This window comes from Leopardus geoffroyi, chromosome C1 (genome assembly GCF_018350155.1).
Source record: "Leopardus geoffroyi isolate Oge1 chromosome C1, O.geoffroyi_Oge1_pat1.0, whole genome shotgun sequence".
Taxonomy (NCBI): domain Eukaryota; kingdom Metazoa; phylum Chordata; class Mammalia; order Carnivora; family Felidae; genus Leopardus; species Leopardus geoffroyi.
This window is the reverse complement of record NC_059328.1, coordinates 101,830,006-101,853,746: the sequence shown is the minus strand read 5'-3', so window position 1 is coordinate 101,853,746 and position 23,741 is coordinate 101,830,006. Positions and strand designations below refer to the sequence as shown.

Genomic DNA, 23,741 nt, shown 5'->3' with positions numbered 1-23,741 from the left:
TCACCAGCATTCCAAGACAGTTCTTTAAACTCATTAGATGAAGCATTTTAACAGTGCACTGTACTATGCACTAAACAGGGAACAAAGATGGCAGATATGCCGATAACCCATAGCAGAGCACCAGGCGGGAAGTAGTCACTAGTGCTTAGAAATCAGGACTTAGTAATGGGTTAGAGTGGAATCCTCCCTTGTCTCTGGAAAGAGTGAGCTTGTATAGTGTCTGCAAGGGTTGCAGAAATCAAATGGATGTTAAGTCTAGAATGAAGTCAGTTAAACATTGAAAGTGATTAACATATTGAATGATTCGGTTTATGGAATGCTAAATGAGTTGAGATGATTTATTTTGGAGAGGTGGAGGAGAAGTGGACCAGTGTAGTATATTCAATCATATAGCTGATGGCTTGCCCTGTGGATGAGGGAGGGCAACAAGAGGAGGACTGGGTAAGATTTCAAGAATAACTTTTAGTTAGGTGAATTATTGTTTATCAAACTGTGTTGTGAGTGAGTTTGTTAAATAGCTTTCCTTCAGAGTCATTAAAGGCCAATACAATGTCTATGTCTCTTGGATGGCTTACACGTATTTATTTATTTATTCATTTATTTATTATGTAGTTCTTATTTAAAACAAGTTGTGGTAGGGGCGCCTGGGTGGCGCAGTCGGTTAAGCGTCCGACTTCAGCCAGGTCACTATCTCGCGGTCCGTGAGTTCGAGCCCCGCGTCGGGCTCTGGGCTGATGGCTCAGAGCCTGGAGCCTGTTTCCGATTCTTTGTCTCCCTCTCTCTCTGCCCCTCCCCCGTTCATGCTCTATTTCTCTCTGTCCCAAAAATAAATAAACGTTGAAAAAAAAAATTTTTAAAAAAAATTAAAAAAAAAATAAAACAAGTTGTGGCATAATCAATCTCTTGAGATTTCAATCAAATCAGTGAATCATGACTCATTTTCAAAATATTTGAGTACTTGGCTTTAAACCCAAGAATTAGGAGGCAAGAGATGAATGAAGGGGGAAGACCAGGACTAGTATGGTAGAGGGAGAGAGCTGGCTAAGAGAGAAGTGATCTAGATACAGGACTCAGGACAGGAGATGCTTCTGATCTGTTTCAGAGGATCATGGGAGTTGTGATTTGGACTGAGTGTCTCTGTTTGCTAGGGTCCAGGTCCCGCATGGTCCTTTATAAGTGAAAAGCAGGGAAGTGTCACATCCACGGAGAACTCTCTTCAGAACTATATATAGGGCAATTGGCAAATTCTGGAAAACTGACCTCCTTTGCTACCAACAACATCTCTTACTTTCAGTGGCTTTGTGGGAAAGTAACATGGAGGATGATGACATTCCAAACTGGGTTCATCAAAGAAACCCTAAAACACTAACTGGGAAGACTTGGTGGTGTTTCTGGGAATGGTTGCACTAAGACAGAGACCCTATATTTTCATAGAAATGCCTCAAAATTCTGATTCTCAGCAAAGAAATGGTTAACAAGTGAGAGGCCTGGAAGGTCTCTGCACATGGCTGTGTTTTATAGGACAATATGGAAGATGTTTTTAATAAGGAACCAAATCCTGAACAAGTGGCCAACGGATTATATGGTTTGCATTTGAAAGGTGAAAGGTTGCAGTAAAATACCTTTTCCATAGCTAGACACGTGGGTTCAGGATGCCTGTGTGCACACAGGGGTGCAAGGCAAGGAGAGGGAGAAGAAAGAAAAAGGACTGTGAGAATGTTTTCCTTGTGAGGGCTGCAGCTTTGATCATTAACCACAACACTTTGCTGCCCTCCCCCACCCCACCTCATTCTCCATTTTCATCTCTGTCTGATTGTCCCTGCTTATCTGCCCTTCTCTTTTTCTCCTTGTATTCTCTCTTTAATCCCTACTGTTTCCATCTTGTCATCTCTCTGTCTCTCCCCTCTCCTGTCTCTACTGGCGTCCTGGGCTTCTCTTCCCTCTGTATCTGTCTCTGATTTCTCCTTTCTCCCTCTCTGCCTCAGATATGTGTACCACAGCTCCAAGTGGATGGTGGCTGGCAATGCGGACTCCCCTGTGCCCCCAAGAGTTTATATACACCCTGATTCTCTAGCTTCTGGAGACACTTGGATGAGACAGGTGGTCAGTTTCGACAAACTCAAGCTGACCAACAATGAATTGGATGATCAAGGACATGTGAGTCAAAGAATCCCATCCATCTCCCTCTTCCTCCCTTTTGGCTCTAAAGCTGACTAGCCCCAGGCTTTTCCAAATGTGTAAAATAAGAATCTCTATGCCACTTTGAGTCATTTTAAGTGAGTAATCCTAAAAGTTCTTTTTTCCTCCTGCGAAATTTCATTTATTACAAATCTAACATTTAGCAAATGTCTGCTGTGCATCAGGTTGTGTTTACCAGACCCCGTTCTCATGCTCCAGGGACCCACAGTCTAATCAAGGGAGAGGTTAAAGACAGAAGCACAGGACATGTTTTAAAATGGTGAAAGAAATCACACCATTCAGTGGAATAACTCACAGGGCAATAAACTCAGAGAAACAGTTAAGGTGACAGTTTGGGTGGATTTGCCAAGTAATTTATGCATTTTTAAGAGAAGAATAAGTCTTAAGACTTCCAGGTATAATTAGAGCCCTTGATGTTATTAATTTATCTTTATAACTTTCACTGGATGCCAAGATCCATACTGAGTGCTGCAGGAAGATCAAAGAAGGAAAACTATGGCTCCCATCTTTACGGAAATGACGATATTCTGAGGAATACCATTCACTCTCACAGGACATAAGGAATGTCCATAAATTTAGTAACAAGGTACAAATAATAGCTGATAGAATTTAAAGACAGCACGAGCCCATGATGAACATTTGAAGCAGGAAGGAGCAGCTGTCACATAGCAGAGGGTCTGAGATCTTTTAGCAGAGTGTTGTCTTCTGGGATTGGGACAGTTGTTCAGTATGTCGGGTTAAAGCAAGCGTACTACATCACCACCTGTGACTGGGGTACTCTGCTGTATGGTTCCGTGCAGTGCTATCCAATCACTTAGTCCTTCCTGCCGCGGGCAAGAACACTGACTTCCGGTTTCCTGTACATCCCGGTCCCAGTCTCTTTTCTTCCTGTGATGCTTCTGTCCTGTGATTGTATTTGCCTGCGAGTTCGAAACGCTCTTTGAGTCTAGCATAATGCTGCCCCTTCTCATTTCAGATCATTCTGCACTCTATGCACAAATACCAGCCTCGAGTTCACGTGATCCGCAAGGATTTCAGCAGTGACCTGTCGCCCACCAAACCTGTCCCTGTTGGGGATGGAGTGAAAACATTCAACTTTCCTGAGACCGTGTTCACCACAGTCACAGCCTACCAGAACCAGCAGGTAAGAGGCTGCCTTTGAGAGTCTCTTGCTGCATCAGCTTTTAAAGGAGCTTATTCATGCTCTTGGTAAGAAATAGTCCTTCTACGTGATACTGAAGAGCTGGAATGAGCGATGCCAGGCTTGCTCTGCAAACACCATGTTGGTGATGACAAGCCGTGATGCCTGGTAGCAGCTGGTATAGTCTAGATTTAGATCAAAGACAAAATCTTTGACCAGATTCGGAATCTCCTCAGTCATTTTCAACCTGTACTTGGACCTGTGTTCATGATCTCCCCTGCATTCTGGCAAATGTTCTTCATCATTTGCAAGTACCAAGGTTTGATTCATTCCTTCCCTCTTCTCTGCAACTTTCTGTGTATCCCTGCATCGGCTACATCAAAGTCATCAAGCCTCTCCAGCTCCACTGAAGACCCAACTGCTTTCATTTACACTATCAGACTAAATTTACCTCTGTGTGATCACCAGCCACACCCTAACATCTGTGTTTTGATGTCAGCAATATGTTCCTTCATTCCATAAATATTCTAGAACTTACAATATTGCACGTTTAGTAGGGAGATCGAGCAGGTGAAGACTTATGTCTCCACGAGGAAAGAAGAGTTTGAGTTGAGTGAAAGACACGTAAATACACAAGGATAAAACAGTGGACTAATTGAATGACAGAGACGTGGAGAGGGTGCTTTTGGGTTTGGGGAATGAGGGATGTTTTCCCGGAGGAGTCGATGCTTTCTCTGATGTTGAGACGTGCATAAAAATTGGCCAGACTAATGGGGGAAGTATGTGGGGACGGGGCATAGGGAGAGGGGGAGAGACGGTGAGTCTGCAATCGTTGTGGGCATTCTAGACAATGTTCTTGTTTTGAGGAGGGTGGCTAGATGGATCTACAAGTGATCTCACTTTATGCAATTCCCGACAGTTGCATGTGAATTTTGTTTTTGTAAATTAGAGTGTATTTCATCTTTTGACAATTTGTCTCATCAATAGGATCCTGCAGCGACTCCCTTTCTGAAAATAAGAGTTTTCACTTGTTTATTTTAATATGCCTGCATATTTTTATTTTGGACCTGCTTGGAGCAAAATGAACTTTCTACCACAACACTCAATACCTTTCGTACTTGGATACAATGCTTAGTGCTCTAAGAAAGAAATAGAGGAAAAATAATCATTTACTAAATATTATTGAGTGCTTACTGTGTGCCAGGCAAGTGAAAGTGATATAATCTTTGGTTCATAGAGAAAGAATATTTTAATCTTTCATAGCACATTTGGATAAGACTTTTTAGATGTTCTTTGCCTCCAGAGGCATTTGATATACAACAACCCCTTAGTCTGGTAGAGAAGTACTGTATGCTTGCTGGGCTTTCTCAGCAGCTGTAAAGCATTCCCAACTTCAGATTTTCCTGGTGGATGCCACATTTGATCTAAAGTAGAGGAAGAGTTTTAGTTTGCTTTGGGTGCTACTTAAAAACTATTGAACCCTCTCAAACGCCTTAGATAGTAAAAGAGCAGAGGCCATCGAGGGTCCTTACAGGAAACTTTCATAATCAGAAATTTTTTTGCAAACTCTGAAACAAGATAGAGCATCAATATAGACATGCCTGTTGCAGCAACTGGGACCTTGGGATTAACTGTGGTTCAGGAGAGGGGGAGCACGAGTCTAAGTTCTTTGAGTCACTGATTGGACTTTTTTCCAAAACACTCACCCACCATCTTAATCATTAGTTTCTCATGAAGGCAGAGATTGTGGCAACAAATACTGCAACTTCAGAATTTAGTGTGTACAGCAAACTAGGACACTGGCAAATGAACATTCTACTGCCTCGCCGAGATCGGTTGTAGAGGCTAATAGGGTCAGTACTGTGACCCAAGCTGAAATTAGAAAGCCACAACTCACTGTGACAATAAAAGAAGAGCTAACAGGGAAGCCTGAAATCCCTTGCACTTTTCTACCTTCTCTCATAGACAGCGTTCCCGTGTCTGAGTACATTCTACTCGTATAAATATTTTGTCTTTTTCTGGACCGGGTCGGTGGGGGGGAGGGGGGCAGTGGTGGTTTGCTGGGGGCAGGACGCCATGATTAACTTCATGGCATTCAGTGGCAGACATACCTGGCTTGATTTCTGACCTTTCCACTGACAAACTGTATGACCTTGAACAAGGTTCTTAACCCCTTTCAGTCGTGTTTCCTGGTCTGAAAATGTCCTGGCCTCATCGAGTTAGTGATGAGGACTCGATGAGGGAACACGCATCAAGTCGCTGACGCAAACCTGGCATCTGATTCATAGCAGTCAGCCTGAATTGGTAAACAGCTGGGTCTGCACAGGCATGAAGGGGAGTGGCGAGTAGAGGCAATTTTACAGAATAGATTGCTCGTTAAGGAGAAAGTGGATCGTTGGGAGTTGGAGGACGTGCATTGGCTCTTGAAGGGATTATAACCAATAGGCAACTACTTTGATCTTTCTGTTCTCAAGTCACGTTGGTGAATTCATGATGTGCTGACATTCAAAATAGATGAGTCACACACACTCAATTCTGTGCAGTTTGAAATCAAGATAACAGCTTTTGCCTGTTTAACAAGTCTCACATCAACAGGCACGATTATTTAACATTCTCTTTGGCTGTGTAGATATGATTTCATATAACACAGTGTCTCCTAATAAAGCAAACTAACCTCAGGTCTCTCCCCCAGGCATCTTGGGGTCTGCATCCTGTTACCTAGCCATAATTTTCAGACTTGTCATGAAGATGCCGGGTAGTATAAACTATTCTCTTTTGTGAGCTATATCACCTACTACTGTTTTTATCTCCCTCAACTTTCTTGAATGGAAACGATTAATATTTTATGGCAAAAGTATTTACCTCATGTATTTCTTTTTAAGGGAATGGTTAGGAGGCCGGTGAGAGAGGAAAGAGGAAAAGTCAGTGGGCAGGGGGTGGGTGGGGGGTCCTCACTGTTCTCAGGAACTCAATGAAGGAAGGACAATGGAAGGAATGGAATTGAAGTGAAATGTTATTCAGTCAGTCAGATTCAGGCAGTGTCCTTTCCTGGATAGGGAAGGACAGCAGTGGGCTAGGCATTTAGAGACTTGGGTTTTTGTCCTAAGTGTCCCACTAGCTACTTGTGTCACTCTGAGCAAGGTATTCTCTTTCTGGGCTTCGATTTCTTCTTCAGGAAAACGAGCAATTGGCCTGTGTTTTCTAAGTTCTCTGTTAGCTCTGAAATCGTAATTTCTTCCTTTTTTCTGCATGATTTGTAATGAGGGTTGGAAACAATTTCTTGTTTTCAAGCAGAGGCAGTCAACACACACAAGTATTAAAAATTATTAGAATGTTCATGTCTGTCAACTATTTAGTAACCTCCACAACTGTCTAGACCAACAAAGTTGTAGCAAGTCCACACTTGAAAGGCAGGAACTTGGTGTTTTGTTGCTGGTCAGCAAAATATTCCAAGCGATACTGTTCATTGTCACTCCTCCTAGCCCTCTCCTTTGCTAAGGTCTATCTCCTCTTGGCTTCTATCTCGTCAGCCAGACCAGCTGGACACCTGACTCTCCACACGTCCGATCTGCCATTACACTGTGTTGCTTCTACTTGTGGAATATCTTCTACTTTCTACTGTCATTGCTTGTGCCCTCGTTCTGGACCTGCCCTCCCTCCAGCTTAGTCTGTGGTGACAGCTTCCAGCTGAGTCACCTGGACTGCATGCTTAATGTCTCATGAGCCATCACGTATATTCGCTGAGGGATGGATCTTCCTAGAGCACAGCTCTGGTTGCATCCTTTCTCTGTCACAAATTGTCTATGACTCCCCAGCGCCTAAGGGAGTAAAGCCCGAGATCCCAAGTCTTCCTATTAAGGTCCTCTGCAGCTAGTCACCAGCTACATTTCTAGGCTCACTTTCCGCTCGTCTTCGTCATGCATCCACAAGAGTTCAGCGGTCTGGTTTGAGTTTTACCATGGTTTGCGCTTTGTAGCCGCCCTGCTTTTGCTTGTGCTGTTATCTTTCCAGGAATGACCTCTCCGTTCCTCTTTATCTGTCTAGATTCCTTCCACTCTTCAAGTTCGGTACAGATACAAACCCTCCTAACATTCCCTCCTACAACATCTCTTACATTTTTCAGCTGCAGGTGAGCTCTCCTTCATCGAACTGTTAGTGTGCTATCCCTCTCTCATGACCCCATCACCAGGTCAGGGGTGAAAAGATTCAGGTTCTAGACCCAGCTCTGTAGCTGAAGGATTGTACTGCCTGTGACAAATCACTCCACCTCAGAATTCCCATTTGGGAGTTGATGGTTTGCTCTGAATCGGTGCTTCTCAGCCACCAGTCTATGGAGAAATTTTTTATAATCCATTGCAAGATGTAACAATAAAGACAGTATAGGGCCTTTTTATACCTGTATGCATTCATTTAAATAGACCATATGTTAATTTGTCCTTTTCACTTTTTTTGATACTAAAATGTCATTTATTTTATAAAATAATGATGGCAGGAGGTAGTAGATAGATGTAACTCTTTTCGTTTGGTAGAATAAAGAACTGGAATATCAATGTTGATCCCTCAGATGTTTGGGGGGCTATTAAAATTGGCCTGAAGCCCAGAAACCACTAATTAAGAAGAAGGACCCTTCCATCTCCATAATGCTAAGGTATTTGTGTCTATCTCATAGTGCACAGCACTGAATATGTGCCTGGAAAAGGACTGCATGAATAATTAGCCAACACACCTTCACTACCAGTTTCCTTACAAATCTGTGGTTCGCTTCTTTGGATATAAGTAGTAGTGAAATGTGAAGAAAGAGTTTCTATTTTCGTAAAATATTTTATGCTTTTCTTTCCCCCTTCCCATTCCTTCCTCCCACCCTTGCTGACTGACCCGTAGACTCCCAGGGCTGCTAGCATACTGAAGTTATTATTACTATTATTTGCTCTTGGAGTGCCAACTTGGCAGGCCTAAGGCAGAGAGGAGGGTACACCATGCCCAGAATCTCATCGTGGAGAATAAAGTGGTAGAGGTGGGAATAAAGGCGACTCTACGCTTTATGCTTTTTCTTGGAAGAAGCTGACGCCAGCATGTCCTCATGGAATTAGCAGGAAATTTCCATTGCAGAGTCTTTGTCTTCTCTAAGGGGAAAAGACTGCTGAACCTTGATTTTTTTTTCCCCCCAAACAGGAAACTAGATTTCAAAAAGACACAGCCCTGTTCTCCTCAGGTAACACAGTCTTATTTCTTGATGAGAATTGGCTACACGAACCAGATCGGAAGTCTGAAACCACAGCCAGGTCTATGTAAGCAAATCCAATAGGAGTTCTGAGCCGCTCATTATGTACTGAACTATCGAGCCAGTTGTGTTCTCACGTTCCAATCGAGTCAGTGCAGAGGATTTTTTATTTTTTATTTTTATATGGGCTAAGTTTTTTTTTCTTCCCTGATGAACACCCTTCAAGCAATATAGTAAAAAAAAAAAAAAAAAAAAGAATAACTAAGAGAGTGTTCATAAGGGAAGGCCTTTTCAGCCTTGGTATTGTAAAATCATACTCAGAATATCGAAGTTTCCTTTTCTTTGTGGGTTGTGCTGTTTATGTCTACGCTGTGTACCGTGAGGCGTCCCTCATTTAGTAATTGCCTTGGCGAAAGGTCAGTGAAAATTATTCAAACCAATGGTGGCAGGCCAGCAGCCACCTCTTCGTGTGCTACAGCCCCCAGTGACACAGACTCTACTAATCGGTAGAAGGTCGTGGAAATCAAATCAGTGAGGAAAAACGCTTTCCCAACCTCTGGACTTTCCATGCCTCCTCATTATCATTGGACCAAGTTTGAACATGACCGCTGTAGAATAGCTTTGGATATACGGAGAGTTACTAATCGACCTCTCTTTCTGCCTGGTGGGACATTGAAGACTCTCGTCTGCAGTGCTGCAGTGAAAGCAGATAGGATCGAGGGAGTTGTTTGGTCTGTGTTCTCTAGGGCCAGTTACTGCTCTGGCGCTGGTGATTCCTGTTTTCCACATTATTCATTCATGCTCTCACGCACTCATTCATTCGTTGAACACAAATAGCGTGTCATGTTCGGTTCTTGATAAAATGGTGTATGAAATGGATGCAGTTCCTACCTTGAAAGCACCCTGTTTGGAGGGATGATCAAGGAACATCTCTCTCAGGAGATAACATTTGGACTGAGACTCATGACTAGGCAGCAGCTGTGTAAAGAGTAAAGAACATTTTCGTCTGGGGGTTGAGTGAGCGTGAGGGGTCTGAGCAGGGAAGGGCCTTGGCACTTTCCAGCACTCAGAGCAGCTTGAGCTTGGCGGGAGCCTGTGGCCCAGGCGTAGAGGAGTGTGGGTGGGGATGGAGAGCTAATCAGGGGCCATGCCGGGCCCGCAAGTCCAGCCAAGGGGTTTGGATTCGGTTCTGAGTGGGGTGGTAACCACTGAAGAGAATGACACGATCTATGTACATGTTCACAAAGACCACTTTGGTGGCTGTGTAGAGAAGAGAGATCAGTTTAAAGGTTATGTAGAGTAGTTTAGTGAAAAGATGGCGATGTATTGGTGGAAGGTGGGGAGGTGGAGACTGACAGCCATATTTGGGTCTAATTGATAAACAGAACTATGGAGTAGAGTTGAAAATTATTCCAGTGACCCTTCTGCACTATCCCAGATGGCCACATGTGTGGCGAGTGCGCAGAGGCGGCAGGGGTCGTGAGTCCTCAAGTGGTTACTTGTGGGTCCCTGTGCTGCGGTCCTCACTGGCCTCTGCTGGTGGCTGTCATTATCTGCTCTCGACCTTGGGTCCTTTGTGTGGACATGCTTTACTGATAGAAGAACTACTCAGCTTGTGCTTTTGTGTTTTTGCCTCAGTTGGACCTCCTGGGCCTCCCTGGCTGGCCCCGCCTCCCCGCAGGGCTCGTCTAGGTCCTCTGTTTGGCTCCTGCCTAGGCTGTAGCACCTTGGGGTTAGGGCCACCCTGCCTTCCCTGGAATGGCAGGTGAGGACCTCTGAGTCCCTGACCCCCCATGGAAGGGCAATAGGAGGCCTGCAGATGCTAGCTTGGGCCTCTCTTCCTGACTCATCAGACCAGGTGGCATTTTCACTTCGATGCGGCCAGCCCTATGTATGTATGGAGGTGGCCCTGCCAGGCTTCCTCTTTTTCCCTACTCCACTGGGGTGTGAGGGGAAGACCTTTTACTTCTCTTTCCACTTGATACGAATTCGTCTTGTGTCACATCCTTGTCTTCCGCAGGACAGCAGGCTTTATGGCCCAGCTGTCATTTGCATCCCTTCCTATGCTATATGAGATATTCACAAGATCTGAGGCTACCAGGCTGGCTCTCCATAGGGGAACTGTGGGCCTATGGATTTATTGAGGTTGAGAATACATTGGTTTGTTCCTCCAAATTATTGTCCTTGTTACACTTGGTATTGGTAGGCACAGCCAAAGTTGTCAGCACCAGCATTAACTGGGGTCATAGTTTGGCTTATATTGTTAAATTGCTCTCTTCTGCCTGTAGGGTGTGTAAATGCCTAAGCAGGGCAATGAGGGCTTTCTGTGATAGGGCCTGAGGGCAGCCTCTAGCTGTCTCTCGCTGCCCCTCTTCTCCTACCCCATGCCCTGGCCAAATTGGACTTCTCAGTGTTTTTCCAGTATGCTTCATTCATTCATGCTTCTATACCTCGGTGCACTGGCTTATGTAGGACATTTCTTAGTAAATGCTTCCCTTGTTCCTTTCTCCCCTTTTTGCATGTTTCATGAAAATCCTACACATCCTTCAAGGCCTGGCTCATGTGCTATATCTGAGAGATAGCCTCAGAGACCTTCAACTTGGACCCATTGCTACTTCCTCTTATGTTCTTACGGCACTTTGCCTTTGTTGTGAACCTTATCAATTTCTGTTTTGTGTTGGTGTGTATATCTGCTTTTTACTTCTAGATTAGAAGCTTCTGTCTGGGGGGGAAGGCCAGACAATACATAGCCAAATACGGACTATATATCACTATCACCTATGCATCCTGTCACCTTGCTTTGCACACAAAGGCACTTGATAATCAACAAATAATGAGTATACACTACATAAAGCTCTGTAAATCTCACATTAAAAGCTTTGAAACAAGTATAGAGGTGCTGTTTTTCCTAACATTTGGTGGCATTTTTCTATTAAATCGCCATGCAGACCTCTTGGCCTGAGATAGAATGAGCTGTGGCAAACAGGTTTTCAACCTTTTCTCCCAGGCCTATGAAATAGAATGTCATTTTATTTACAGGGGCCTGTGGAGGCCCCCCAAACATGGCAGCACAATCATATATCAGGAACCCCTATCATAAATGAGCCGGACAGGATAAGCCAACTTGAAAGAGAAAATAAAATATTATAACCCCAACTTGAAAAGAAAATATGGTGTGTGGTTTATTGCTGCGGATTATGGAGGAAGAAAGAACGGATTTTAAGTCAAAAACAGAAAAGCAGTGACAGTCTTTAAACGGAATACAATATTCACAGGGCAGACACTAGACTTTAGAAAGCCAAAGGCTTCAGGCTCCTGCTCTGGTCTATAAAATAGATGTAAAATTGCTTTTGCTACATTATTAGTGCTACATTATTAGTGTGCCATTCTAGAGGCAAGGACTGTTTTAGGGGAAAAAAATTAACTTTGATACTTTCAAGTCAGAGTCTGTTGGTTGGAATCTCACGTTGCATTTTAAAGACCTTTAAAGACTGCGGCTTTGGGAAATTCCACTCTGACAAAGTGAGCCAAAGAGGGACTTGGAAAGACTTGCTCCATAAGAAATAACTGTAGCCATCCTAGTTGATAAGGTCTGCAATGAGCAGAAATGGGAAGGTGGTCTTAAATAATGAGATTCCCTCTGTGTAGAATTACCTTCCGTTGAGAGTGCCTTTCATCCTTTCCTGAGCTCCCTCGCCCCCACCCCTAAGTCTCTGTTGCTTGAAGGTAGTGAGTCATTCACAGCTGGTTTAGACACAAAGATCTCGAAAGGGCCTCCCATGACCAAGGCTGAGAGCGGAAACGAAAGAGCACATGTGGAATTTGTTGGTCAGGCTTGGTCTAGTCTGGAGGCATGAGGGTGATGTGTCCAAACCTCGCCGAGTTTGAGGGGACTGAGGTCAGATGCAGTAGGCAGGGACTTCTGCACTGAAGTAGAGTTTGAGCCAGATGCTCCAGAGGACCTGCCCAACCTGGGCCACACAGTGGTTTGTGTCTTCTGATTTGCTTGTGAGCCTTGGAGACCGGAAGAAATGCACTGTAGCCAGCTCCCTTGAGTCCCCCGTTTGCAGATTTTGCCTTGGGTGCAACCTTGATGAAGGTCTAGCTGCTTTTTGTGTCTTTTACAAGACCACTTTAGGTCATTAAATGAATGATCTCTAGGGACAGGGAAGGGGCAACTTAAGTGAGATGGGATGTGCAATTATTTGGGTCTTTCAGGCTGAGGCAGTTGTCTGGTGCCCTCATTTCATTGGATTGGATTGAATCCATTCATTCATTATTTACTCGCTCAGCAAACACTTTTCAGGTGCTCCCTGTGTGTCATGTTCCATGGACTTGACCATCGCCCAGTTTTCCATTTCCATGCCTTTGTTTGTCTAGGCAAATGATTTAGCCTCTTTTTGGGGGGGGGCAGGAAAGGTGAGCAGAGGAGTTTACAGTCACATACTGGGAAAACCTGGGTTTTTTAGGGAGCAGTGTGTCAGCTGGGTCAGACATCTGTGTGCCAGGCCCGAGTCCTATCTCCATTTCAATTTAAATCTCAAACTTAATGGAAACTAAATAAAAACAAGAGCCATTACTAACAGAGTGATTTTTGTCATTTTTCTAGGAGCAACCGAAAAAGAAATCCGTTAATACAAACACAACTTATGTTTTTTGCTTGTTTCCAGATCACCAGATTAAAAATCGATCGAAACCCTTTTGCTAAAGGATTCAGAGATTCTGGAAGAAACAGGTAAGAATAATTGAGAAAGAGACTCACCGACATTTCTCTTCTATGTGACATTTTCCCCCCGGCTCCCCATGCGTGGCTTTTGGCTCCTACTTGTCGGAGACTGCTTGCACGCTAGCCGCTCTGCTGACTCAGGCAAAGAGAAATGGACAGCTGATCCGAGGATCAAAGAGCTGTCCCCCAAAAGCTGAATTTTCCAACTTTCTGTTAACACACTGTACATCAATACTTGGTAATCCAGTCACTTAAAACAAATTTTATGGTGCTTTATTATCCTCAGTAGATTTTGCCACTTTTTCTGGTAAGTGCATGGGTGGCTACAGCACTTACACTGACATCTCATTTATTTTGCGTTATCAGGAAAACAAGGAAATGTGGACAAATAAAAATTATCAGAAAATTATTACCTTTTAAAAAATTTTTTTAAGTTTATTTTGGGAGAGAGACAGAGAAAGAGAGCATGAGCAGGGGAGGAGGGGCAGAGAGAGTGAGAGAGAGAGAGAATCCCCAAGCAAGCTCTGCACCGTCAGCGTGGAGCCCAGTGCGGGGCTCGAACTCACAAACCATGAGATCGTGACCTGAGCTGAAATCGAGCGTCAAATGTTTAACTAACTGAGCCACCCAGGGGCCCAGGAAATTATTACCTTTAAGAGCTAAAACATTGGTAAGAAATTAGCCATTTTTCTCCTAAGACATGTTCCCAAAATATATTAGATGTTGCCTACCTTGATAAAGACAGTTTCTAAAACCCAACCTTTCCTGATGGCCCAGCATCATTAGGATTAGGTTGTCATATAGGGAAATTCTGAGGAACAGCTGACGTTTGAGGGACTGTTTGCTCTTATTGTAAGTGGACTTAGCGACATGGCATTTTTCTGGTTAATTCTGCTTCTGTCTAAATCCTTTCTTTCTCACCCTTCCTCTGTAAAATTAAAATCTGTTATCCAGAGAGCTAGGTGAGAACTGAAATGGTTAGGAAACACAGATCTACCTAAAGGTATGCAGTCAGAAAAATTCACTTTATATAAACTGTACTGAAACCACAAATGTGACATGCATGTTTTATAAAGTGTGCAGGTTGAGGGGTGCCTGGGTGGCTCAGTCGGTTAAGCGTCCAACTTCAGCTCAGGTCAGGATCTTACGGTTTGTGAGTTTGAGCCCTGTGTTCAGCTCTGTGCTGACAGCTCGGAGCCTGGAGCTGCTTCTGATTCTGTGTCTCCCTCTCTCTCTGCCCCTTCCCTGCTCCCTCTCTGTGTCTGTCAAAAATAATAAACATTAAAAAAAATTTTAAAGTGTGCAGGCTTTGCAGTAACTATTTACATTAGTGTTCAGACATTTTCCTCATCCGGGGGGCATTTCTTTACATGGAAATGACACAGATTGTCAAGAGTTATCTGTGCTATTTTCCCTGCAAGAGTTTTCAGAGAAACTGTTTAGTATTATATTTAGAATCACTTCATGAACTTTATAGCACATTCTGTTAGAACCCAGATGTATGCTAAAAGTCATCTGTAGTGATCATTTCCTTCACAAAATGATTAATGGAAGCACTTCTTTTTTTAAAACATTATTTGCTTTTTTAAATTCTAGGATAATTAACGTACAGTGTTACCTTAGTTTCAGGTATACAGTATAGAGATTCAGCAATTCTATATATTACTCAGTGTTCATTGTGATAAGTATATTCTTCATCCCTTATGGAAGAACTTCTTTATGAAACTCTTTTTTTTGTATATTTAAAATCCATTTAGATTTCTAGAAATTTTTATTTACCTCAGAATTTCTTGAGGTTACACCTGTTGATTAAGGTAGAATTCAGTTGAACTTCTAGTTTGAAGATGACAAAAATTGAGTAATGTGTTCTAGATCAAGCACCTGGTTAGTGGTGTGGCCACACTAGAACTCAGGCATAAGGACTCCAGGCCAAATACTTTCCCTTTCAGGAAAGACCTTTGTCCTCAAAATGTGGCCAGTGAGGAATGGGTACTCTCTCTGCCAGTTAGTTTATATCCCATGTTCAGGTTACAGAACTTGCCTGTGAGCTGTTTCCCGTTGCTTCCTTTTCAGGGCTCTGCATTCTAGACTTACTGAGGACCTTGCTAGTGATGATGTTCTCAGAATAGAATTTGGCCTTTGATAAAGAAGTCTTTAGGGTATTTAAGATCTTTAGCTTAAGAGCCCGTGGCTAGATTTTGGGGGTTCTGTGAGTTCCCAGATACTATAAGGAAAATCGTGTGTGGATGAACAGGTATGCATTTTTCTTAGGAGAGGTCTCTAGCTTTCTCCAGATTTTTGGAAGGTTCTGTCACCAAAAGTCAAGAATTTCTGCCCTAGACACAGCTGGGGGTCAACCCTAATGACTTTCGTTATTCAACCACTTTCTCTTTCTTTCCTTCTGTATCTCCAGTGGCATTTAATTATTTGTTTATTTTCTTCTTGGCACTCCAAAGGTTGTTTTGATTTCTTCTTTGCCTTTTACTCCCATTGGAGTCCTTGTTTTTCTGACCTGACCTAGGACAGAAAATTGGGATAGGCTGTATTGACCAGTGTTGCAGCTATGTTCTAGGAATTGGAGCCACACTTCAATCTTGGGAATAAGTCTACGTGTCTTGAAGCATTTGCCTTGGTTAAGAAGTTGTGATGACATCTTGGTTCAGGTCCTGAGACTCTCCTATCCCCTCACTGGGCTAGAAGGGAGCTAGACACATCATTTGGTCCTGGCCTGGGTCTGCTTTAGGGCTGGTGAATGTCTTACTGTTCAGACAGACAGTTATTTGTCTTGCCTAGTGGGCTACTCTTCTTTGTAAGGACTCCAGGAGGGCAGAACTATGGATCCTTATTAGCCCATTTCAGTGGCTTATTTATATATAATTTTTCTGGTAGCGTGATTCTTCGTTCTGTCCCATTAAAACCTGCAGGCTATTTTATTTTAAGTAATGTTAATAGTTATAGAAATTATCTCAGATCGAACACTTACTGTGTCCAAGATCTTTTACTTACATGTTTTCTAATCTTTAAAATGACCTATGTTTTGTGTATATTGTGGGAAACTGAGGCTCAGGGAGCTAGTGTCACACAGGAAAGCTGGAACACTAACTCCCAGGTCCACCTGTGCACTCTGCTCTATCATGCTAAGAGTTTAAACTTGACTTATGTTACCTTCGACAGATTTAGAGACTAGAACTCTTCCTCTAATGGCCAATAATGTGTGTTCTCTGTCTGTCTTTGTAGACTTCCCCGTGGCTTTGTCATTCGCTTGCTGTGCCCCCCTGTAAATAAGGAATTCCCTAGTAGAGGACAGGAAGTCAGGTTGATCTTCCCTAGCAAGTGAAACCATGACATGATGACCCTGAAGTCCCCTGTCTCACAATAGGGAAAAGATGAATCATTAGATATAGAAGCCATTTTTACCCTCCGGTGCTCTGGGAAGCTAGATTAAAATAGACCTCTGGGGGCTAGTACAGTGGCCCTTGTATTTTCTCTTTTAAAAAGGTCAAAATTACCTGATAATCAGGCTTGAAATCTCACTATCTGCCTGCAGGATCTGATAAGGACAAGAATTATTAATGTCAAGTTGCAGATGAGAAAGACTGATGAGGATAGAGGGGATTATTTGTAAATCCTCTGGGATCTGGGGGCTCTGTGCCAACACCAGAATCCAGTTCATCACCTTCCAGCCAGTGCCTCACCTACTGCCCTGCTTGTGCTAACAGAGTTCTTATAAATCTATGATCTTCCTCATGCCTTTTAGACATCAAATGACTCATACAGAGGAGCATGGTTTGATGAGTTGCATATAAACGTACCCAAAACATACGGATTACATTTCCTTTAAAAACACATGGGCTTAAAAATTAAGGGGGGAAAGTGCTTGGCCAATGTTTTTTGGTTTTGCAGAACACAAAACATTTGTGGAATACTTTGCAGTTACAGAATTTGCCAAACCTCAAACCAAAACACGTTTAGGTTTGTCGATCTCAATCTATCCCAGCACGATCCAAAGGCTCAGGAAGGGAGGGGTGTAGAGGGCAGATGGGGAAGACACAGCCACCCGCTGCCCTCTCTTCAAATGCCTCTCCAGACTCTCTCCCACCCTGCCAGCCTTTCTCTGCAGCACCCTCTGAGTGCGGCCAGGCGACCGCAGTGTCCTGAGCACAGAGAAGAACTGAGGAGGCTCGGGTGAGGACACTTATTTCCATTACTGATATATAGTTTTTAAATGTTTATTTATTTTGAGAGAGAGAAAGAGAGAGAGAACCTGAGCTGGGTAGGGGCAGAGAGAGAGAGAGAGAGAGAGAGAGAGAGAGAGAGAGAGAATCCCAAGCAGGCTCCGTGCTGTCAGTGCAGAGCCTGACATGGGGCTTGAATCCACAAACCGTGAGATCATGACCTGGGCTGAGATCAAGGGTCAGATGCTTAACGGACTGAGCCATCCAGGTGCCCCACCTCATATTTTAATATAAAGAGAAATCCATGGAGAGTACTCCTGACTCCCAGCCCTATCACTCTCTCCTTCCCCTCACTGGGCACCGCAGTGCCGCATCTGATTGCTGAGCCTGGGAGAGGGGACTCTTTAGGACCTGCTTCCCTAGAGCGAGTGTACATTCTGGGCTCTTGCCATTGATGGTAAGTCCAGAAGAGGCAGCCTGCCATTCTGGGGAGTGGTCCCTCTTCAGGGCAGTTCTAGCCCGCTCGTTCAGCCTCCACACCTACGCCTTAGTATCCAGACACCTTTGTCAATAATAAAGCTGGTATTTCAGTCTCCATTGCTTCAGGCTCCCAGGACTTTCTTGGACTTTATTCTGAGTTCAAATGAGGACAAGAGGTGACATTAATTGGGCCTTTCAGAACCCCACCAGAAGCCCCAGTGAGCCAGGGTGTCATCCCTGTGGTGTCATCATCACCAGAGCCTGTCACAGTCCTCTCTGCTTCCTTAGGAAGTGCCATTCACATGCTTCTGTGTGACAAGGTCACCACTCCTCAAGCTGTACTTATGGCGCTGCTACTTTGCATTGCCATGTGATTGTGCCTCTGATTAGAAGTCTCCACCAGAAGTGTGTGTGTGTGTGTGTGTGTGTGTGTGTGTGTGTGTGTTCATGTTGAGAAGAGTGGTAGACAGGTGGTCCTTTGGATGGAGACACTCACAGATTTTGCTTCCAGGCGTTGTCTCTGCAATGGGAGGGCAATTGTGTTTACTTCTAAATTGTTCCTCCTAGATTTCTCAGAAATTATGTGGCCCAAATCCGGCTTTAGGGAGGTTGGAGGAGATCCATGTATATTTGCTTTTAATCAGGCCTAGTCCCAGGCACGATATCCAGAGTTAGCTCTGGGAGATTTCTCCTTCCAGGAGGAGATAGTAACACCTTCCTGTTCCTAGGGAAAACAGATTCCCTCAGCTTGATTAGTTTATGTCTTGTGGTCTGTGTTCCTGGGCTCTGCCCAGTGTTAGAATGTGAGTTCCATGGGGCACCTGGATGGCTCAGTAGGTTAAGTGTCCAACTTTGGCCCATGTTATGATCTCACAGTTTGTGGGTTCGAGCCCCGTGTCAGGCTTTGTGCTGACAGCTCAGAGCCTGGAGCCTGCTTCAGATTCTGTGTCTCTCCCTCTCTCTCTGCCCCTCCACTGGTTGTGGTCTCTCTCTCTCTCTCTCTCTCTCTCTCAGAAATAAACTTTTAAAAAAATTAAAAGAAAAAGAGTGTGAGTTCCTTGAAGACTGTACCTATGTCAGGTAGTCTTAAGCTATTTCCTACAGCATCAGGTACACAGAGTAAATGATAATTGTTCATTTACTTACAAAACAGCAAAAAGATTTGATGAGTGGCAGAGAAATTAAAAACCAGGAACTCTGGAGTGAGAAAACCTTACCCCAATCAAGGGTGAATCAAATGCAACAATAGTAGAGAACTAGTTTTGGACACGAACTAAGGAGGGAAGGAAGAGTGAATCTATAAATAGGCTTAGTCTCAAGACTGGGGGCAATGTTGTTTCAAATCTGAGATCAGGTCCATCTGAGATGGACTGATGCTGTGGACACTGATTTAGCCTCATCCTAGATTAGACACACACACCCTTCAGGCCGTCAGAGCTGGCTCTGAACAGTGGGAACATGCTTTTTGCTAGTTTCAGAGTCTGTGAGTGCAGGAAAGAAGGAGTCCCAGAGACTGAGTCCAGGCAGAGTGAAGTTTAGTTGAGACAGGTTGCTCAGTAGCGAACGGAGAGGTAACATTACATCTTTATGGTTGGGCACTCCAGTGGACAGTGTATTCCAAAGAGAAGACAAAGGTCACAGAGCTGAAGAGAACCAAGTGTTTGCAGTGTGTCCCATGGTCAAGAAGCAGCCTGGGGAGATAACATCTGTCCACAAGCCTGACGAGCCCACTGTGCTCAGCTAGGGGGAGCATTACACCTGCAAAGACCTTGCACTTGAAAGGGATAGCAGAGGAACAGAAGGAACAAAGAGTCTCTGGGTCTCTCAGTCCACATCTAATGTGAAGGCCTTGTCTCTGCTAGGAGTGGCTGCCAAGATTTTACAGAAAGCCCAAGTCAGCTTGGGAAATTTTATACAATTCCCAGGGACTTCCTCCAAAGCAAACACATACATAAAAAGGAGAGGATTAAAATTATGATCTGTCTGGAGAGTGAAAGGTTCTATGAACTTGTCTTAATAGTAGCATGGAGTGCATGACTCTGGGTTCTCTCAGTAGCCTTCATCCTGTCTTTGACCTTGGGTTTTACCTTACTCCCAGCCTCCAATGCATCTAAGACAACTGCAAGGGTGACTGTCCCACGTGATGTGGTTTCATCCGGATACTCCCAGCTCGTGTGGTGCCTCAGAAGCCACTGCTGTTGGTTCCACTGCTGTAGGTCCCCAGTGGAGTGGCCCTTCTGCGGTCCAGGGAACTGGTGAAACTTTTTAGAAGGGTATCTTTTTCTCTGGAGGCCACCTGTGGAGGCTTCTACCGCGACACTCAAATCCCACTTAGGAACTATCAGAAAGGAGCTGGAGGCAGGCCTCATATCATGGGGCACTTGGTTCATACAAGTAACTGTAGGTTGTCCCTCGCTGAAAAAACAAGAGGCACTTCAGGATGAGGTGTCTGAGGCAATGTGTGTCTAGGCTGATTCTCAGCCAGCACTGCTGTTTGCTGGGAACGTGGCTGGTGGCTGTCCTTCTTGGTGCCTAGTGTCCCTTTACATAATATTTCGGGGGAGAGTGATCTAAAAATGGAGCCATTAACTGCATTACGGGAATAGATATATTTGCTTGCAGGAGGAGGATACTTAATGAGGCTAATACTTAGCACAAAGGAAGGAATCTCCATTGATGGGGTGGGGATGGATATTTGGGAGTAAAAGATTTTCCTGTGACCCCCCTCTTCAGCAGCTGCTGTCCCAAGACCATGTTCATAGAGTGAAGAATCACCTTCTTGAGCACAGACAGGAAACCTTGTGAAGGCCCAGCCCTTTCTCACAAAACCCAGAGTGGAATCAGAATGCCTCCAGTGAATGGAAATGAAAAGGAAGGAAAAGGAAGAGTCAGCCAGACACTAGCCCCAGGGCCAGGTCATTGGTGCTTAGGTCTGAAAGAAACCATTTTTCTTTGTGAGTTGGGGAAGAAGTGTGCAGGGTGGGTCTCCGTCAAAGTCTGTTAGAAGAATTCTGTTACAACCAAGTGTTTCCAGTCTTGTCCACACCCTGGCCTACCTCTTAAGCTGAACATATGAAATTACTATATTTGTGGGTCAAAGAGGTAAAATATCGGCAGTTTCATACCGTTCAACCTTGTATATTCATTTCCAGGAATTTGAATCATAAGTATACGATAACATTAGTAATAATCATCTCATGTAGTATCGGTGGTCCAGGTTTTCCCTTTTTATCTCCAAGTTGATTGGTATTGTTAGAGTGTTTCCCATTTGACGGATGGTAAAGCTGAGTAGAGTGAGGTACTAGCTTTCAGAATTTGCAAATCCAGCCAATGGCAGCATCCAGAGGGTGATGTCACTGTCCTCTATTAGGCGCAGCTTGCCAGTCAGCAGACAGCTTTGCTCTTGTCCCTCTCCGGGTTCCTGTCGCTCATGAAGGCTCACATAGCAAGCTTAGAGCCAATGCACTGACCACTTGCCTTCTTTCAACCAGCATGACTTCCAAGTGTCTCCCTCACTTTCAATTTCTATATTTTTATTTGTTCTCCCCAAAGCCATTGACTGTGTTTTTCCAGCCAGTCTCATCCTGCTCATTCCTGGCACTCTTACTAGCCCCTGTAGATTTTTCAGACTCTTTTGTTATCCCTGGCACGGGTGCCATTTAGCAGATCTAAAGTAAGTAATCGGCACTAGACTCCCTCTTGGGAACTGCTGCATCTACAGGTCAAGGTAGCTGGCCCTGTACTAGACTCTGGTGGCAACGTCCTGCCAGACTCCCCCTCTTCTTCCAGGCCATGGCTGTTTATCACGTCCCCTGGCTTTTGGTCTTCCAGCCAGTATTTAACATTTTTCTCTGCCTTGTTATTTGTTCTCTCTCCTCTGTCATGAACCTTTTCCACCATTGTCCTCTTGGCTCCGCTGGTTTGCCAGGGAAAGTTGGCAGTTGTTTTATTATCTATGGCTCTCGCCCAGGGATGGTGTCATCTAACAGAGTGACGTCTTCTTAATGGCTAACATATTGGAGTCTGAAATATCTGCAAGATAATGAGGCCTACAGAGGCTTGAGGGACACGTTTTCAGTTCCTTGAGGAGAGAATGAGAGATGGAATTAGGTAACATGCAGGTCCCTCCACATTCAATCCAGAACCAGAGGGCTGACACAGTTTTGAATTCCAGGGAAATAAGAGTGTTTTCTCCTGTTACAGGTCACAACCTGAGCTGACGGTGGGGTTTTGTTTCTTGAGTTAGACCGATGGTCCTCAAACTTTCATTATGTTTTTTTCTCTTGTTCGGATGTATTTTGTCTTTAATCAATCTGCATTTATTAAGTAACAATAAGGAGGGAGTAGTATCATTATTTCCGTTTTATTGAGAGCGAAGCTGAGGCATGAGAAGGTTGTATGGCCTGGTCAAGATTGTGCTGATAAGCAGCCGGGTTGCAGTTTGGGCCCAGGCAGTCTGGCTCCAAAGCTCTTGGTCTTCTTTAAAAAAAAAAATGTTTTTAACGTTTATTCATTTTTGAGAGACAGAGAGAGACACAGTGCAAGCCGGGGAGGAGCAGAGAGAGAGGGAGACACAGAATCTGAAGCAGGCCCAGGCTCTGAGCTGTCAGCACACAGCCCAACGCGGGGCTCGAACCCACAGACTGCGAGATCATGACCTGAGCCGAAGTCGGCCGCTCAACCAACTGAGTCCCCCAGGGGCCCCGCTCTTGGTCCTTCTTAACCACTGTGCTAATCTGCATCTCGTGTGATTACCAAATTAAAGTTTGACCATTCCAGTCAAATGCAAAGAAACTTACTCTTTTAGTTAGCCTGCTTTGTGTCATCAGGGATTGTTACTGTACTTCCTGAGGCAATGAAAACTCCTTCGAGAGTCCCATTGCTACCCATTCAGACTCCATGTGGGGTGGGGGCCAGGGTTCCCGAGCTGAGAATCCCTTGGGAAGGAACAGTTTTGACTCAACTCCAAGCAGGTGCCCATTGGACACCTGTTCTTCCAAACCACTGTAAGGCACATCAGTGACAGCCAATCAGCGTGTAGATATACTTGTTGTACCATCTAAAGCCAAGTTTTGAATGATGGCTTGTTGTTGGTGTTGTTTCCAATTTGCAGACCTCTGTTGGGGGGCCTTTTAAAATATTCCTGGACAACAAATACGTAGGAGCCAATTCCAGATCCAGGAAAGAAGGAGGTGTGGAAGGTTTGCCCTCACCTCAGTGGATGAAGGACAGTCTAAGAAAAAGGATTAGAAAGTTGAGATATGGTAATTAGATCTGAAAGAACAGTATATGCTGGTTCTGTGTCTTTTCAAATGCTGGAACAGGAAGACAGAGGAAAGATCAGAGGTGCAGTACCGCCCATGGGATAAAATCCAAGCACCTAACATGGCATAAATATCCACAGTATCTGCCCCATCATCTCATCTTGCACCTGGAGCTCCAGTCACCCTGAACTATTTTCAGTTCCCAGAACGTGCCTTCCCTTCCATACCTCCAAGGCTTTGTACACACTGTTAGCTCTCCTAGGAAAGGTCTTTCTGCCTCTTGTCTGTGTGGGAAACTGCTGAGTAACCTTTAATATGAAGCTGAAGTCACTGGCCTATCATGGAGTGATCCTGGAGTTTCCCAGGTGTAGAAAGTACTTCTTGTTCAGGGCTCCATGGCATCTTCTATGTATCGTCAGTGTAGCACTGATCACACAGGTCAGAATTAGTCATTTACATGTTGTTCTCTCTTTCTTCTAAGTTTATTTATTTATTTTGAGATGGCATGTGTAAGCAGGGAAGGGGCAGACAGAGA

At 44.3% G+C, this 23,741-nt stretch overlaps 1 protein-coding gene across 3 annotated transcripts in view; it reads left to right on the top strand.

Moving 5' to 3' along the window:
• The window catches only part of TBX15 (T-box transcription factor 15), a 103,988-nt gene that overhangs the window by 62,957 nt on the left and 17,290 nt on the right, over positions 1 to 23,741 (top strand). For all 3 annotated transcript variants that reach the window (XM_045478824.1, XM_045478825.1, XM_045478826.1), the window contains exons 4-6: positions 1,986 to 2,157; positions 3,176 to 3,343; positions 13,232 to 13,296. In XM_045478824.1, the coding sequence (XP_045334780.1) occupies positions 1,986 to 2,157; positions 3,176 to 3,343; positions 13,232 to 13,296 (405 nt within the window). The remainder of the gene's footprint in view (positions 1 to 1,985; positions 2,158 to 3,175; positions 3,344 to 13,231; positions 13,297 to 23,741) is intronic.